The sequence below is a fragment of the Gymnogyps californianus genome, chromosome 4 (genome assembly GCF_018139145.2).
Source record: "Gymnogyps californianus isolate 813 chromosome 4, ASM1813914v2, whole genome shotgun sequence".
Classification (NCBI taxonomy): Eukaryota; Metazoa; Chordata; class Aves; order Accipitriformes; family Cathartidae; genus Gymnogyps; species Gymnogyps californianus.
In genome coordinates, this window is record NC_059474.1 from 66,826,440 (window position 1) to 66,842,107 (window position 15,668).

At 44.0% G+C, this 15,668-nt stretch overlaps 1 protein-coding gene across 1 annotated transcript in view; it reads left to right on the plus strand.

Annotated features, from left to right (window-relative positions):
- The first annotated feature begins 13,977 nt into the window (after window positions 1-13,977).
- LRBA (LPS responsive beige-like anchor protein) overlaps window positions 13,978-15,668 on the plus strand; it is a 432,278-nt gene continuing 430,587 nt past the window's right edge. Inside the window, exons 1-2 of the mRNA XM_050895295.1 lie at window positions 13,978-14,009; window positions 14,387-14,858. Of these exons, the coding sequence (XP_050751252.1) occupies window positions 14,640-14,858 (219 nt within the window). The 5' untranslated portion in view covers window positions 13,978-14,009; window positions 14,387-14,639. The remainder of the gene's footprint in view (window positions 14,010-14,386; window positions 14,859-15,668) is intronic.

Here is a 15,668-nt window from a genome sequence, read left to right on the forward strand (position 1 = left end):
CAGAAATATTTTACAGCAAATGCCATCAAGAAGTCATCTAGTCCGCTTCCCTACTTTAAATATTTTTAGACCCATGTATGTAACTTGTTGAATAAAGAGTGCAGTGAATGTTGTAGAAAATCCCTGCTACTCTTATATCATGTATTTTTCATTATGCTAACACACGGGGGTTTTTTTCCTCTGATGTGACTGGGTATCGGAAAATATTTGTAAACCTCTTTTTTTATAACTGCCAATGTTCAAAACAAGACAATTTTTAACAATATCCTGAAGTACCTCTCATTTCAAAATATCACATTATACTTTTATAAACTGCCTATACACATAGAAAGAAACAACTAAAAGGTATCCTCTGGTCTGTATTTCTTTAGAAAAACAATTTTAGCCTACATTAAATCTGTCTGTTAATTGATTCCATCTTTAAAATCCTCATGACAATGCAGATTCTGCTTTGAAAACTGACATCCCCTCCAAGAAAGAAACCCACATGGTGGTACATAAATTTCACACAATTTGAAAAGAAAGACTGCCAGAAATGAAACAGTAAGGATTAAGTTTAAATTAGGTTCAATCCATATGTCTAAGCTAAAATTGCAAGTAGCCTTTCTGTAGAGGTAGTAAAAACTCAGATGGACAGTGCCCTGAGCAAACTGGTCTAGGTTGGCCTGTACAACTCTTGATTCTATGAAGAATATAGAATCATTGATGAGTTTAGGTTGGAAAGGACCTCAGGAGGTCATCTGCTTCAGCTTCCTGCTCAAAGCAGGTCTACTTTCAAAGTTCAGTCAGGTTGCTTAGGGTCGTACGCAATCAAGTTTTTTAAATGTTGAAGGTTGGGGACTCCACAGCCTCTCTGGGCAACATGTAACAGCATCTAACACCCAACTCCATCCCTGCATATCCACAATAATTCTGTTTCTACTGCGCAGCCCATCCCCACTTCCAGCCCCATATGCTTCCTTTTCGCATTTGGACTCAGTTAGGAGTTTCCTGTTCAGCCAGTCTGGCCGCCTGCTACGTACACCCGTTTTCCTGCAGTTCAGGATGGCCTGTCCTTGTGCTTTCAGGAGGCTGGCCTCGAAGACTGACCGGCTCTCTGTGCCTGTTTGCCCTTCAGAGCACCCTCCCATGAGATCCTGTCTGCTAGCTGCCCCAACAAGCTGAAGGTCAGAGTTCTTAGTCTGCCGTTGCTGCTTCTACTCTCTGCTACTGCTACTACTAGCTCCCTTTGCTTTTGAGAAAAAAAAAACTTGTAAGGCAAGAGCCAGTAAAGTAGATCTCAAACTGCGCAAAACCACTCGATTTTTAAAATTGCCAGCATTGGATTAGAATTTTAGCTGCTGCATGGTATTACATCCAGTTGCCTTCAGATTGTAAAGGTGGCATAAGCTTACTCCTTGTTTTTCAAAGTGTCAGTTTTCTTCAAGGAGAGAAAAAGGTAATGAAACAGCTGCCACTTTATGTCTGTGACTATGCTACACGTGCTTATGAACTGGGAAAGAGGAAAAAGTGGCCAGCCAGATTCAGAAATGAATTCTCCATTGTTCTGTCTCTGTGCTTGAGACAAGGTTATGGGTATTTATTTTTTGTCTGAATCTTTTTAGGCTGCCTTTGAATTTCTAATAGCCTGAGATCTGTCAAGAGATGTGCTGGCCACTCCCTGAGTTGTAATACTCCCCAACCATTCTTTACCAGCCTCCTCCACGGCATTTCAGTGCGAGTAGAGCAGATCCGTTTCCATCTTCCAAATGGAGCACCCCAAAAGCTGTCATCTGCTTTCTATCATATGATGTGTCACGACATAATTCCAACTGCTTGCTCTTTTTTAACCCTCTCTCCCTCCACGTATGATATAGAATTGTCTTTCCTCCTCTCTTCACTGTGGATTTGTGTGTTGCCTGTCTCTCCGGTTACCTCTAGAGAGGAAAGTTTCTAGAGGAAAGATTTCACATATAACGTAAAGAGCTTTGGTTCTCAAACCAAATGGTCAGTACTCCTCGAAAAATAAACGTGCTTTACATCACCATTGAAAGGTCTTTACAAAAAATTCTCCATATGTGTAAATCTCATCTCAGGATTTAAGGACACATATTTTATTTTAAATAAAAGAAGAATCAGGCAATAAAAAAATTATCCAAATGCTAAAATTGGCAGTGATAAAACTGGCATTTTATCAAAAATAACCTATTTGGAACTTACCTAAGTGACTAGTAAAGCATTTAAAACATACTCAGCATTTCAGCTATTTACATAAACTTTGACTGCATATTATAGAAGCCTTCCTATTGTGGTTCCCAGGTATAGCACAGTGATTTGAATTCATTCCGTGGGCAGTTCTTCAAAGGGTCAGTTCCCAATAGTTTCCCCATTACTGGCAGAATCTGAAGGCACTGAAGAAATCCCGATGAAGATAGCTGACCACATTGCGTCAGAACTGATGCAACTTAACTGACTCTGACTTCTGCAGAGCTACGTTCACTTGCAAGAGAACTAAGCTCTGGTCCCTGCGATAAAAGCAAAATGTCAGGGAGGGAAGGTCAGAGACAGACTTCAGAAACTTCCGCTGAGGAGAATCAGTTATTTCAACTCTCCACTTTAAACTCGAACTCAGTAATATTCTTCCCTATATTGTGGGTTTTCCATAGGGATCTCCCAGTTTGTTGAAGGAATAACCAGGCTTGAGAGGGAATGGTTGAAGGTGGTATAGCAACATGTCAAACCCCTTTTTTCCACATTATAAATTCAACTGCCTAGGAGGAAACCACCTCATGACTTGGAGCACTTTAGGACAAACATTAATAATAACAAATTCTAATTGGTCATTATTGCTTGAACAGAAAATATCAGATTTCATTTTCACCAGGAGGAAATGAAAATGTCATGTACTGTAATATGACAAGCATGGAATTTACAGTAGTGATATGTACTTGTAATTACCTTTATATGTGTAAATGCACACAAAGCAGAACACCAGGGAGGCCGTTTTACAACAGATTTAATCAAGAGAACATCTATGTCTCCTCATAAACTTACTTAACCAACTTTGAAAAAAGAATGGAGTTGATTAGACAGGTTAATGGGGTGATGTCTTTATAAATGACAGATGGCCACGTTAGAACAGAAAGTTGTTCACTCTCCATTTTTTATTTTATTTTACTTATGAGACTATTTTACTATTTTTTTACTTATGAAAGCATTGCTCATACATTTTTGATTAGCAGTGGTTCACTGAAAAAAAAAGCAATTTCCAATGAAACTAAACTTTTAACTGGATGGATGTTGTCATTATGCTTAAGTGGCAATAATCAAAACTAAAATACAAAATGAATTTTTTGGAATTCCATGTCCTTATAAGCATCCTGACCTCCCTGCATTGGCCTGCAAATGGAGAAAAGTGCTTACAGATTTGCAAGCTCATAAGAACATAACAAAGGAATGGAAACATGAAGAAGAAAGCTAGCTTTTTTATGCTAAGGGGAACCCATTAGTGGTGAATTTGACAGGGTAATTAAAAAATTAGAATTCAAAAAAGGCAAAAGTCTTAATTAAGAATAATAAAAATATTGTAGTGCAACATTAGCTATACTTGAAAAAGAAATCCACCTTGGGCATAATGATTTTACCTCAGAATTATTGAAGTGTAGAATGTGGAATAGCCTGGATTGTTAATCGTCCCTCAGATACATGGGGTATCTGGAAGTAGATCAGACGTACAGTGTTAACCAAAGGAGGATTCACGAAGTACCTATACAAAGACCTCTGGTAGTGTGCTCTGGGGACCCTGGCCAGGCCTGAGGAGGAGGAAGCGCAATAGCTGAAGCTGCTGTTGAAAGCCACCATTGCAGCAGCAGCTCTTGGCTCTTCCCTGGGTGGCATGCTGCTCAGAATGGTCTGTGTGCTACCACTGGCATGTGCCACGATTTGTGAAGCTCTGTCTAAAGATTTCCAGTGCCTACTCGGCTGTTAGATAATATCACAACTGTGCGATTATTTCTGCAACATTCTCCCATCTCTCTTCTCCCATATGAAAAATTACCATTCCTAAACGGACCTTCTTCCTAAATAAAGAAACTAAGATGTGCATTGTGTCCTGGTTTCAGCTGGGATAGAATTAATTGTCGTCTTAGTAGCTGGTACAGTGCTGTATTTTGGATTTTGTGTGAGAATAATGTTGATAACACTCTGATGTTTTAGTTGTTGCTAAGTAGCACTTACCCCAAGTCAAGGATTTTTCAGTTTCCCATGCTCTGCCAGCAAGCAGGTGTGCAAGAAGCTGGGAGGGAGCACAGCCGGGGCAGCTGACCCGAACTAGCTAAAGGGGTATTCCATACCATGGAACGTCATGCCCAGTGTATAAACAGGGGGGAGTTGGCCAAGAGGGGTGGATTGCTGCTGGGGCATCAGTCAGCGGGTGGTGAGCAACTGCATTGTGCATCACTTGTCTTTTCTTGGGTTTTATTTCTCTTTTTTTTTTGTTATATTCCTCTTCATTACGATTATATTGTTATTAGTAGTAGTAGTGTATTTTATTTTACTTTAGTTATTAAACTATTCTTATCTCAACCCACAAGTTCTACCTTTTTTTTCCCTCCTCCCCATCCCACCAGGAGGGGAAAGGGGGAAGCGGCTGCGTGGTGCTTAGTTGCTGGCTGGGGTTAAACCACGACAGCATTGCTAACCTTCTACTCTTTTTTTCCTCCTCCTTTGGCATTTTTCACTGATCTGAAGTGTACAGCTTCTTCATCTGATGCAGATCCTTGATTAAAACAATCCTATTGAACATCTCTCTAGCCTTCCAGACATGAATTTGAAAACCAAAGTCTCCCAGGAAAGTTTTCTCTTGAAAATTTCTGTGTGAATTTAGGATTTATGAGAAGCACTAGACTAAGTTTTGAAAAAACTCTGCATCTTTGGGGCCTTTTTGCATTTATCAGGGTTGTAGTACCAGTGCAGTGAAACAATCCTTAAGCATGTATGTGAAACTCTGCAGTAGATAGCAGTAATGAAAGATAATTCTAGATACTCAATCAGGACAATGTGGCTGCAGCATATCAGTATGGCTCAGAATTTTTGCAAGCTTTCCAAATGCTAGCATACTGCTGATTTTTTAAGATAAAGTACAATAGCATATCACAAGTTTAGTTTCATTTATCAGTACATATGCAAATCAGTAGTTTCCATAACGGTGGCTAATCCTTATTAACAGAAACAGATCAGCTTATCTCTTAGGCAGGTGAGTAGGTGGCTGGCAGCTGCAGAGATATAGTGTTCTAGCTTTTCTTTGTAACATTATAATCAACAGTTTTGGGTGATAATTTGACATCATATTTAAGTCACTACACAAATCAATCGACTTGTCCCACAATTCACCTCCTATTAACATAAAGAAGATAAATTTCACACAGAGTATTCATCTAGGTAATAGCCGTGACTGGCTCTGTGCTCCATATTGGCATTTCCAACAGATTAATTGCTATACACTTATCAACGTATTACCATCTGGTCAAGTGTTACCAAACCAAGGTGAACATAATGCCATGGAAATTGTTTAGATCTACCTTTGCTCAATTAATTTCTTAAGTTCAGTCAAAGTTTTACTGTGTCCTAATACCACAGCCAACCCCTGCTGCCAAATTCCAGATTTTTTCCGGAGCTCCTATTTTCCCCAGAGTTAGCTAGAGGCTCACAGCATTTTGAGGTGGAGGTATGATTTTTTTGTTTTCAGTTGGTGCTAACTGGAGTAATCGGATCAGTGGTGGATCTCTGGTTTCATAAATGTAGTGGGGATAGGATGTAGGGGATAATATAGAAAGGATTATGCAAAAGATTTGTATCTTCAGGAAATACTAACTTCCACAGTGCCTGATGCTTAACAGTAAGCTACTGTCTTCTAGCACCTGGCTGCCTTGCGAGGTAGTCAGTTTGAGTGCCTTGATATGCAAAATACCACAGCTAATCGATTCAGACAATCCTTGATCACTTTAGTTTATTGTGATTTCTTAAAGTAAGAAAATACGTAAAAGAATGTTCCTCGGTACACGGCTATTATAATATACTAATGAAAGACACTGCAGTTTGGAAGAGCCTGGTAAATGCTGCAATCTTCTAAATCTTTTCTTTCTGTTTTCGTTCCGTTCCTAAAACACTGATTCCCTTGATTCTTTACTGCTCTGTATGGACTGTCTCCTTGTACACTTCCTTGCCATTGATCCCTGTCTATTAAAACAGTCTCTTAGTCCCCATTCCTTTCACTTTCTGCTGCTCTGTTCTCTGTTTAATTCACCTCACTGTTTTGATACAGTCCTTCTCCTTCCTTCCAAAAGATGAAGAGCACCTCCTCTTCCTTGTCCTGCTCATTCTCCTACACACAGCCCTATGAAATTTTCTCCCTCCAACAGAACCTCCTCCCTCTGAATCCTACACAAGTATCTCTTCAGGGGGAGCTATATTGAAAAGAAAATGAGATAATAAAAAAAATGCATGACAGATTAAAAGAAAAGTTAATTAGTTAGTAGTTATAATATAAAAGTTTCAAGTAAGCCAAAATTAATACAGCATCCAAAATGTATAAAAGCTATTTAAAAAGAAGTAAAACAAAGACAGCATGAATTCTCAGAGACACCCCCCTCCCCTCATTTTCTTTTTGTGTAGCCACCAGTTGCTGTGCAGTCTCTGGGAAACAATGACTTAGCCGAAATCCTCAGGCTTGTCTGTTCTTTTGACTTCAGCGTTGTGATCCAAAGCAGTACTAAAAGCCAGAGGGAGATTATATATCTTATGTGTTCATTGCAGGAGCATCTCTAATCTTTGTAGTTTTAACTATACAATAGAGCTGAAAGACTGAAGCATCACAATACCTACCAACAGTAAGCTGTTTCCATAATAATAATAATAATAACAATAATGATATTTCAAGTTTTTGTTACTCATTCCTTTCTGTGGTGTAGCACAGGCCCATAACTGCATTTACTCCACAGAGCTTAATCCAGCCTCTGCGAGAAGCAATTTGTTGGGGATTTCAAAACATCCTCTGAGGTCATACTAGAGTTTTATACAGAAAACCACTCATAATCCCTCTCAAAACTCTAATATGGAGCAATTTCTAGGTCTTTTGCTTCTTTTGGACTCTTTGCGCTCAACTCTTGCCTTTTAAATAGCAAACCCGGGTTTGGCTGGAGAGTTTGAACAGTACGTGAGAAATGACTGCAGTGCAAGCTGGGTGTGAGGAGGTGGGTGGGTACAGCCAGTGCCGGGCTGGGAGCAGCTGCTTCCACAAGCTCACAGAACCCTCTGGGTCCAGCCCAGCAAGGCAGGTAAGCGCAGGCTCAGGGCCACCTCCCTCCAGCACACTCTGCAAGTGTAAAGATACCTGATCTGATGAATATGGCATTTAAACTCAGGTTTCGGTGAATAGGGCCTTAGTGAAGAAACATGATTGGTAATGTCTTCCGTATGCTAACGTCATACGCCTTTGTTTTGCCCAAACGCAGCGTAGGGCTTACTACCAAAGCAGAAAACAAAGTAAACGTGTCTTAGAGTGCTGCCAGAAACTGGATTCTTAAGAGGACTTTCACAACAACAATTACATCTTTTAGTACAAATGAGGGAGTGGAAAAAAGGCTAACAAAATAAGGGTGTATGACTCAAAAGGAAAAGTAAGGAGTGCTCATTAATAGCGGACAATGAGTTGTTTCATAAGTTTATTCAGAATTTACTGTGGTAAAATTTCATATTTCCTTTGACTGAGATATTTACTGACATGGCTTGGATAGTGCAAGGAATTACACTGACATTTTGAAGATCCTTTCTAAGCTAAAGGAACCGAAGAAATGAGCTAAAGCAGCTTCTTCAGCTCAGTACCAGCATAATTTCCTTAAAGAATGGAAATGCGTTTTCTAATGCCACCTATCTGAGACTCATTAAGCATTCATTTATTAATTTAGTGCTTTTAAAAACACTGATAGCAATCCACCGATCATGAACATGTGGTGCAGACAAATGAAGAGATATACTGATTACACTTCTAAACAAAAGTGAGTAAAATTCACCATACGCATTTTAAAAAATACATTATAAAAAAAAATTCTACATTATAAAAGTGCACTGAAATATATTTTAAAAAATAATACCATCTAACACATACTGCAAAAACCTTCACACCTAATCAAAAGAAAACTTCCTCTTTAGGCAAGGCTAATCTTTATTTTGGGATTACATTGCTCTCTTGAAGTATTAGATCTCTGTAGTATTAGTTCTCTGTAGAAACAGAGAAGACCTCTCATATTTAAGGTCAACAGTATTTATAAGCAGTTTTTAATTTGGATTTTAATTTCTAGTCAAGGACTTTTAAAGCAGCTCTTAATCATAGAATCACAGAATCATTTAGGTTGGAAAAGGCCTTTAAGATCGTCGAATCCAACCATAAACCTAACACTACCAAGTCCACCACTAAACCGTATCCCTAAGCACCACATCTAGTTGTCTTTTAAATACCTCCAGGGACGGTGACTCAACCACTTCCCTGGGCAGCCTGCTCCAGTGCTTGACAACCTTTTCGGTGAAGAAATTTTTCCTAATATCCAATCTAAACCTCCCCTGGAGCAACTTGAGGCCATTTCTTCTCCAATACTCAAGATCAAGGAGCATTTTGTCATAAAAAGTTATAAAATTATATATTATTTCTTTTCCCTCACTTTGCTTAAAGGCATTTTTTTGCTATTTTGTTGCTAAAATGTACTTAATTCAAAACTTTTTCTGACATTGCTGGATGTCTTCAGGCCCCCCCAAAACCCCAACAAAACTGAACACATCAATTTAGTTGGACTGTGTAAGCAGAAGGAAGTTATGAGTTATTATGGACACTTGCTTTCTTATCCTATATGAAGTAAATGGGGGGTTTTGATGTAAAAGATCTGATCCCTGAGCACTATTCAGATTTAGCTGCAGCAATTAAAAAGGTTAGTGACTCCAGCTGCCAAAAATTACTCTTCTTGCAACAGATACAATGAAGCTGGCAGTGGGTCCACTCCTTAGCTGCTATACTTCACTCCCCCCACTAGCTATTAATGCACATTGAAAAGATACCCCCGAGTCTTCTCTCCCCCCAGCTGAACGGTCCCAGCTCTCTCAGCCTCTCCTCCTACATCAGATGCTTGAGTCTCTTCACCATCTTTGTGGCCCATCGCAGGACCTGCTCAGGTATGCCCATGACATGGGGAGCCCAGAACAGGACACAGCATTCCAGATGGGGTCTGATCAGTGCTGAATAGAGGGTTCAGAAGATTTGAATAGAGCCTCTAAACCAGCACACATGGTAATACTTTAAAACGTCATTTAAACAGAAAGTATATTTTTCTTAAAATCGAGTTCAGAGACTTTACTGGTACTTCCCATAAAATCTTATGGAGTTCATTCCCAGTCTGAGGTTTAAGTTCATTTTTAATCCATGCTTTGTGATTTTTCTTTTGGGTTGTAAGGTTTAGAGAAAACTTTCTGTCATTTTTTATTCCCTTAGCTCAACAATTCCAGTTTGACTGTGGAAGGCAGAACCAGCATTAGACTTGTAACCACACTTGGGAAGCTCAGGGCAAAGGATTAAGACAGAGTTTACTCCCAATTCTCAGCTATACTTTAAATAACTTTTATCTAACCTAGTCTGTTTCCCCAGGTCTTGGGTGGTGGGTTTTTGGTAACTACCATGGTTGCTTGAACATAAAACCAGCCCAAATGGAGAACAGATCACCTGTTGGTTTTACCTGGCTGAAAAATCAGATTAAAACAATTGTCTTTGGAACCCTAAACTGGCAGTCTGCTGAACATTACCTACCTGCCTTGACTGATGCACATACCCCACTGCCTTTAACAATCAAGACCAGTCAAGGAGTATTTATTTATCTGTAAGAAAATATAGGAAGATCTGACAGGATTCAACGTGACAGTGCTGTCTTCACTGGCAAACTGGATTTGCTGGCTATTGGAGTATGCAGTTCAGATGAAAACATCTGAAATCCATTAAGCTGGATTTTAGCAATTCATTTTCTTTTATTTATTTTGTTTCTAATGTGATGTTAAAACAAAGAAGAAAGCAGAAAAAGATTAACAACAAATGTTGCATTCTATGCAGATAACAGGAGAGGCCACAAATAGAACTCATACTCCAAGTCACTAGGTACAGAAAAAATTCCAAACATTATTTCATTTCTGCTTTTGCCTGGTGGCGGACAGCCTGATGAAGAGCTTAAAGATAAAGGCCAACTGCGGAGGCAGGGAATACTTAAAAGCAGGCAGGTAAAACTGATGTGCAAAAATGTGTACTTAGCCAGTTTAAAGGCTCAAATAAAAATTATATTTTCTTTACAAGAGGGAAGACAATACTTCAGGAAACTACAGGTGACTCAGAAAGACAGGGAAGCTCAAGCAATAGATGTGAGAAGTCTAAAACATGCGTAAGAAACGCTGGCATCAGGAAACTCTAAGATTAAAATGTCAAGATTACACAGCATGTGTATAACCACATAAGCTCACTGTAGCTTTGTAGAGACTGCTGAACTTGTCAGCATTACAGTTCTAAACATTTCTAATTCTGAGGAAGAAACTGCAGATGTTTGCTACTCAAATTAGACATTATTATCTCCTTTTAATAAGATATGTATGTAACTAAGGGAGACAAGGAAAGAAAGAAAAAAAAGGAGCTTACTCCTTTCTTAGGACTTGGAAATTCAAACAGGAAAGCAGCTACGAAATATTCTAGTCTTGACATACATTCTATAGATAAATGTAACAATGTAAGAAAATTATGTAGGAAGGGAATGGAACAAGCATTATAATGGAACATGTTCCAGAGTGTCTTTTATTTTTTGCCCAAAAACCATGGGAAAGTTGATACCAACACACACAAAGTATGGCATTCCCAAATCAGGCCACAGACAAGTTAAAGTACTATTCAATAATATATCCAGTTAGAATAATAGTTAATATTTAATAATTACAGTCTTCTTTAGCATGCTTATCAGGAACACTGCATGTCACTTCAGAAAGCCATTTTCCAGAAAAACTGTTGTTTGTTTTCATTTGTACCTTTTTTGTGTAAACACAGTGAGGGAGGTGTACATGCAAACAATTCTGTCCCAAACATGGTGCAATATCAAGAATAAGGTGCAATTTTTATTTCCCAGACAAAACACCCATTGGCCTCTTTGGAGTTTCACTGGAGTCAGATTCCAAAGCACAGAAATTTTTACCTATTTAAACATTCATTCCCCTTCCCTCCATAGAATTAAATAAATGACAGCTTTTTATATCACAGAGGATGTTAAGCATATTTGTGAAGCGTTAAAATGTACACATACATATTTTTTCCTATATCTATCTATCTGCAAGTTATGCCCACATCGTTGAAATGATCCTTCCGTTGGAAATCTTTGTTGCTGTGATACTTTGTTAAAAATTCATACACTTGTTTGTTTGCGTGTTAAACAGCTGGTAGATCCTGCAGTCCTTAGAAGGATGTATAATCCTTATTAACACAGGAAGTCTCGTTAAAAGTGCAGAGTTGAAGACTCCTTGAATGAAGAGTTCGGAGGAGCAGACCCTCTTAATTCTTTATTACCAGATATTCAGATTAATATCAGACAAATAGGTTTATTTAAAAGGTCAAACAAAAGGTTCCTTGCATCTGAGATAACATACACCCGTATTTGTAGCTCAAGTCACCTTAGAAGGAAGCACAGAACGGGCACCCATTCTCGTGCTTTACAACTACCAGGAAGCAGGACCCGCAGTTTTACGTGGAGGTTACCAATGGGATATTTAGCTAACAATTCGCATGTGCAAACGTATGCACGCAACGGCAGGTACAAGTTACTGCATCCAGAGATTGGTCCCCACGTTTAAAAACGTGACTCTCCTTTCGTAGCGAGCATCCAACTTATTTTCGGATGCTATTTGATCGGTATTACTAGTTCACCTTCACGGCAGGTCCCAGCAGAAGCGGGATGGGAGGGACAAGGGAAGAGGGGGATTTGAGGAGGCAGGTGCTGCGGGAACGGCGCCCGGGGCGGCAGCGGTGCCAGGAGGGGCACCTCGGGGCCAGGCTCACCCGCCCGACCTTCCTCTCCGGCCGCTGGCAGCCGCAGGCTCGCTCCGCGTTGCCCGACCGCCCCCGCCACCTCAGCTCGTCCACTCCCTTCTGACGGCCAGGCGCTGCTGGCGCCCCGGCCGGCCAACGGCCGCTCCTGACCAAGCAACGGCCGCCGCTTGCGCAGGCCACGACCGCTTGGCGGGAAATCCCCCTTCGCCCGCGGCCCCCCGACCCGCCGCTGGGCGAGCGGAGGAGAGTTAACGCGGCCGCTTACCCGACAGTTACCCGCTGGACATGGCCACCCCGCGGCACGGGAGCCCGGCCGAGGGACGGGGAGGGCAGGCCGCGCATTCGCCCGCCCGCCGGGGACGAGATCGCCCCACTTCGGGACACGGTCCCGCTGTCAGCGGACTTTGGTACTCGGCGGCGGCTGAGGGGCGCCGGTTTTTAACATTGCTGCCCCCTTAGTTGGGACCACGAGGGACCTGCGGCGGCTCGAAGGAGCCGCGTCTGACAGGAGCGCCTCTTCCCACCAGGCTGCCGAGAAACCGAGCGGCTGAGAGGAACACCCTCCAGGCCACCGGCCAGCCCAGGGGGTGCGGCCCGGGAAACGCCTCCTCGGGGGCAAGCCCCGGGGACGCCGCAAGACCTTCAGTAAACCGAGTTGCCTCCGACGCCAACCCGAAACAACCAGCGCTACCTTCAAAGGCTTTTAACCTGAAGGAAGAGAGCGAGTTTTCCTCCCTCCTCTTGCACCCCTTTTACCTCAGTTCGTCAAATCTGGGCGGCGTCTCGCATGACCTATATTCGCGCCCTCTGCGCTCCCCAGAGAGCAGCGCCTGGAGGAGGAGGAGGAGGAGGAGGAAGGACGCCCGCTCGCCCGCCCGCCCAGGCTGGAGGTTAGGGTGGGGAAGCAGCTCACTCGCCGCCCCAGAATCGCTACTGACGGGGGCGGGGGAGTCGCCCCAGCCGCTCCGCTCCCCCCTGCGGCGGCAGGAGCTGTAGCGGGAGCCCTTATATCTCCTCTCCCTCTCCCTGCAAAGGCGCTACCTGCTGTGCCGCCCGCTTGCGGTTTTCCTCCGGTTTGGGGCCCTGAACGCAGAGCGCGCAGCCAGTTTCGTTCCTGCACGCCGGTTCTGCTGTTGGCATATGGTTTCTTTTATTCTTAAAAAAAAAACCAAACCAACAACCAAACAAACAAACCCAAAACCCAAACAAACCACCTCCCAAAAGAAAAAAATGCTTCGGGAACGGTAGACTTCCAACAGTTATAGAACAGTCCAATAAAGTTTGGGGCAAGTTGTTGTACACAGCGTTAGGACCAGCCCGGGTCCCCACAGGCGCTGAATCTCCACAGGTGAGTAGCATCACCGAAGGCGCCCCCTGAGGAGGCTGGGCGGGGGGGGAGGGAGGATGGAGCGGCGGGGCTGAAGCAGTTCGTGAGGCGCAGGGGAGAGGGCGGAGCGCTCCCGCCTCGCTACCGCTCCCGCGCCGAGCGCGCGGCTCCCGCCTCGCCCGCCCTCGCCCCGCGCGGGCGGGCGGGCGGGCGCGCGCGCCGCTCACCTGGGCGCACCTGGGCGCACCTGGGCGTGCGCGAGCCGGCGGCGCCCGCCCCGCGCGGCGGCGGCCCGCCCCGCCCGCGCCCGGCCGCGCAGGCGCACGACTCCTCGCCCGACAGCGCTCCGGGGGCTCAGCGCTGTCATGGCGGCAGAGAGCGGCAGCGTCGGCAGGAAGAGATGGGGCTGATCGAGACCGCGGCGTGAAGCGGCAACGGCTGAAAGTTCGGGCGCCTTTCGGAGAGAGGGACGGCCGGCGCTGCGCAGCCCGCCGTCCGCAGCCGGCGAGCGGGGCAGAGCAGCCGCCTCCCGGCCCCGGAGCCGGGCGTCAGGGCAGCCCGCGCCCCCTCCGCGGCGGCGCCGGGCAGCGAGCGGTGAGTGCGAACTTGCTCGGCGGCGGGTCGCTGCACCTGTCCGCGCTGGCAGCCGGGGCGGCCGCGGTACAAGGGCAGGAGCCGGAGACGCGGCAGACAAGGAGCCGGGCGGGAAGGAGGAGCGTATTCCCTTTAAAAAAAAAAAAAAAATTTAAACCCCTCACGACCATGTTCGGAGCGCGGCTCTCACCGTGCGGCGGGTCTGCCGGGGAGCGAGCACTTCCGCGGGGAGAGGCGTGAGCGCTCCTGCGGCCGCCGTTGCTGCCTCCCCGGCGCGGGGCAGGGGACGGGGGCCGCTGGCTGGAGGTGGGACCCTCGGGCTTGCGGGGAGCGCCTGCCTCTCCACGAACTGAAAAATATCTCGGGTTGTCCTTCAGGGCTGTAAATACTTTGCCTTAGGGCAGAGAGCGGCTGACAGACGCCTCCTGCTGAGGAGAGAGCTGGGACTCCGAGGGCGCGTCCTCCCTGCCTGCCTGCCTCCCTCCCCCGCCGGACGCGGGTTTCCTCGGGAGCCGGAGCTGAAGAGGAGGAGTGGGCCGCCGGTTACCTTCCCGGGAGCCCAAGTCGCTCCTTCCCGGAGCGGCGACTGTGCCGCTGGCGTTTCGAGTCGTAACCTGAAGTGAACTAGCCATGGCGAGTGAAGACAAACAAGTTGTTCAGCCAACAGGTGATGATGGAGGAGGAGGAGCGGGAAAAGAAGGAAATGCTGCTGAAGGGGGAAGTGTGCTGCAGCCTTTGAATCCAGGAGTCCCCATCCGAGGTATCAAGATGAAATTTGCTGTGCTGACAGGACTGGTGGAAGTTGGTGAAGTGTCCAACAGAGACATAGTCGACACTGTATTTAATCTGGTAAGTTGATTGCCTTTTTGGGCATGAGATGAAAGAACAGCATATGCGTGCAGAAGAATCCCATGTTTTTTTGATGTTATTTTTCTGTCAATATTTTTTTACATGTTTACACTTTCAGCATACTAGATTTCAGCTAGTTTCTTTTTACTTATCACAAAAGCTGAAAATAAAGCATGTGAGCCTCTCTCTATATATTTAAACTTGAAACAACTCTAAACAGCATCCTCCTTAGTTTGCCTCAGAGAAATTGTTGCTTTATTTAGAACTGAGAAGTGTATTGTTATGTTTAAACATTCAACAAGTGTACTCAACAAGAAAGTTAAATGTTGATTTAGTAACTCAAACTGTCATCAAAACACACACGTTGTTGTTTTAAGCCGTAACAACTTTTCCCATGAAGATGTTTATGTCCCTTTTTGCTTCTCATTTGCTTTGGAAGTAGGCAGAACTTTCATGTTTTGTCTACAGGGGGTGGGGGTGTCAGGGAGCAGTTCATTCAAATGCTTTACTTACTCTGCTTGTTGGGAAGAGTAGAACGTGGTTTCAATGTCCTTTTTTTATTAATGAATTAGGTAGTCGGCTGCTATTTTTTGAATACAGTATGGATGTATTTAATACTTCGTAACAGATCTCACTAAAAATTGAGGATACAACTTTTCTTGTTGAAACTGCAAACATAATATATACTGTTGAACTTCTCGGGCCACATTTAAAACAATTAAGCTAGTTGTTAATGTTTGCTTGCTGAAGGAGACCGAACATTAGGAGAAAAACTGTCTTTAAGTTTACAAAGATGCTCTGCTATTATCA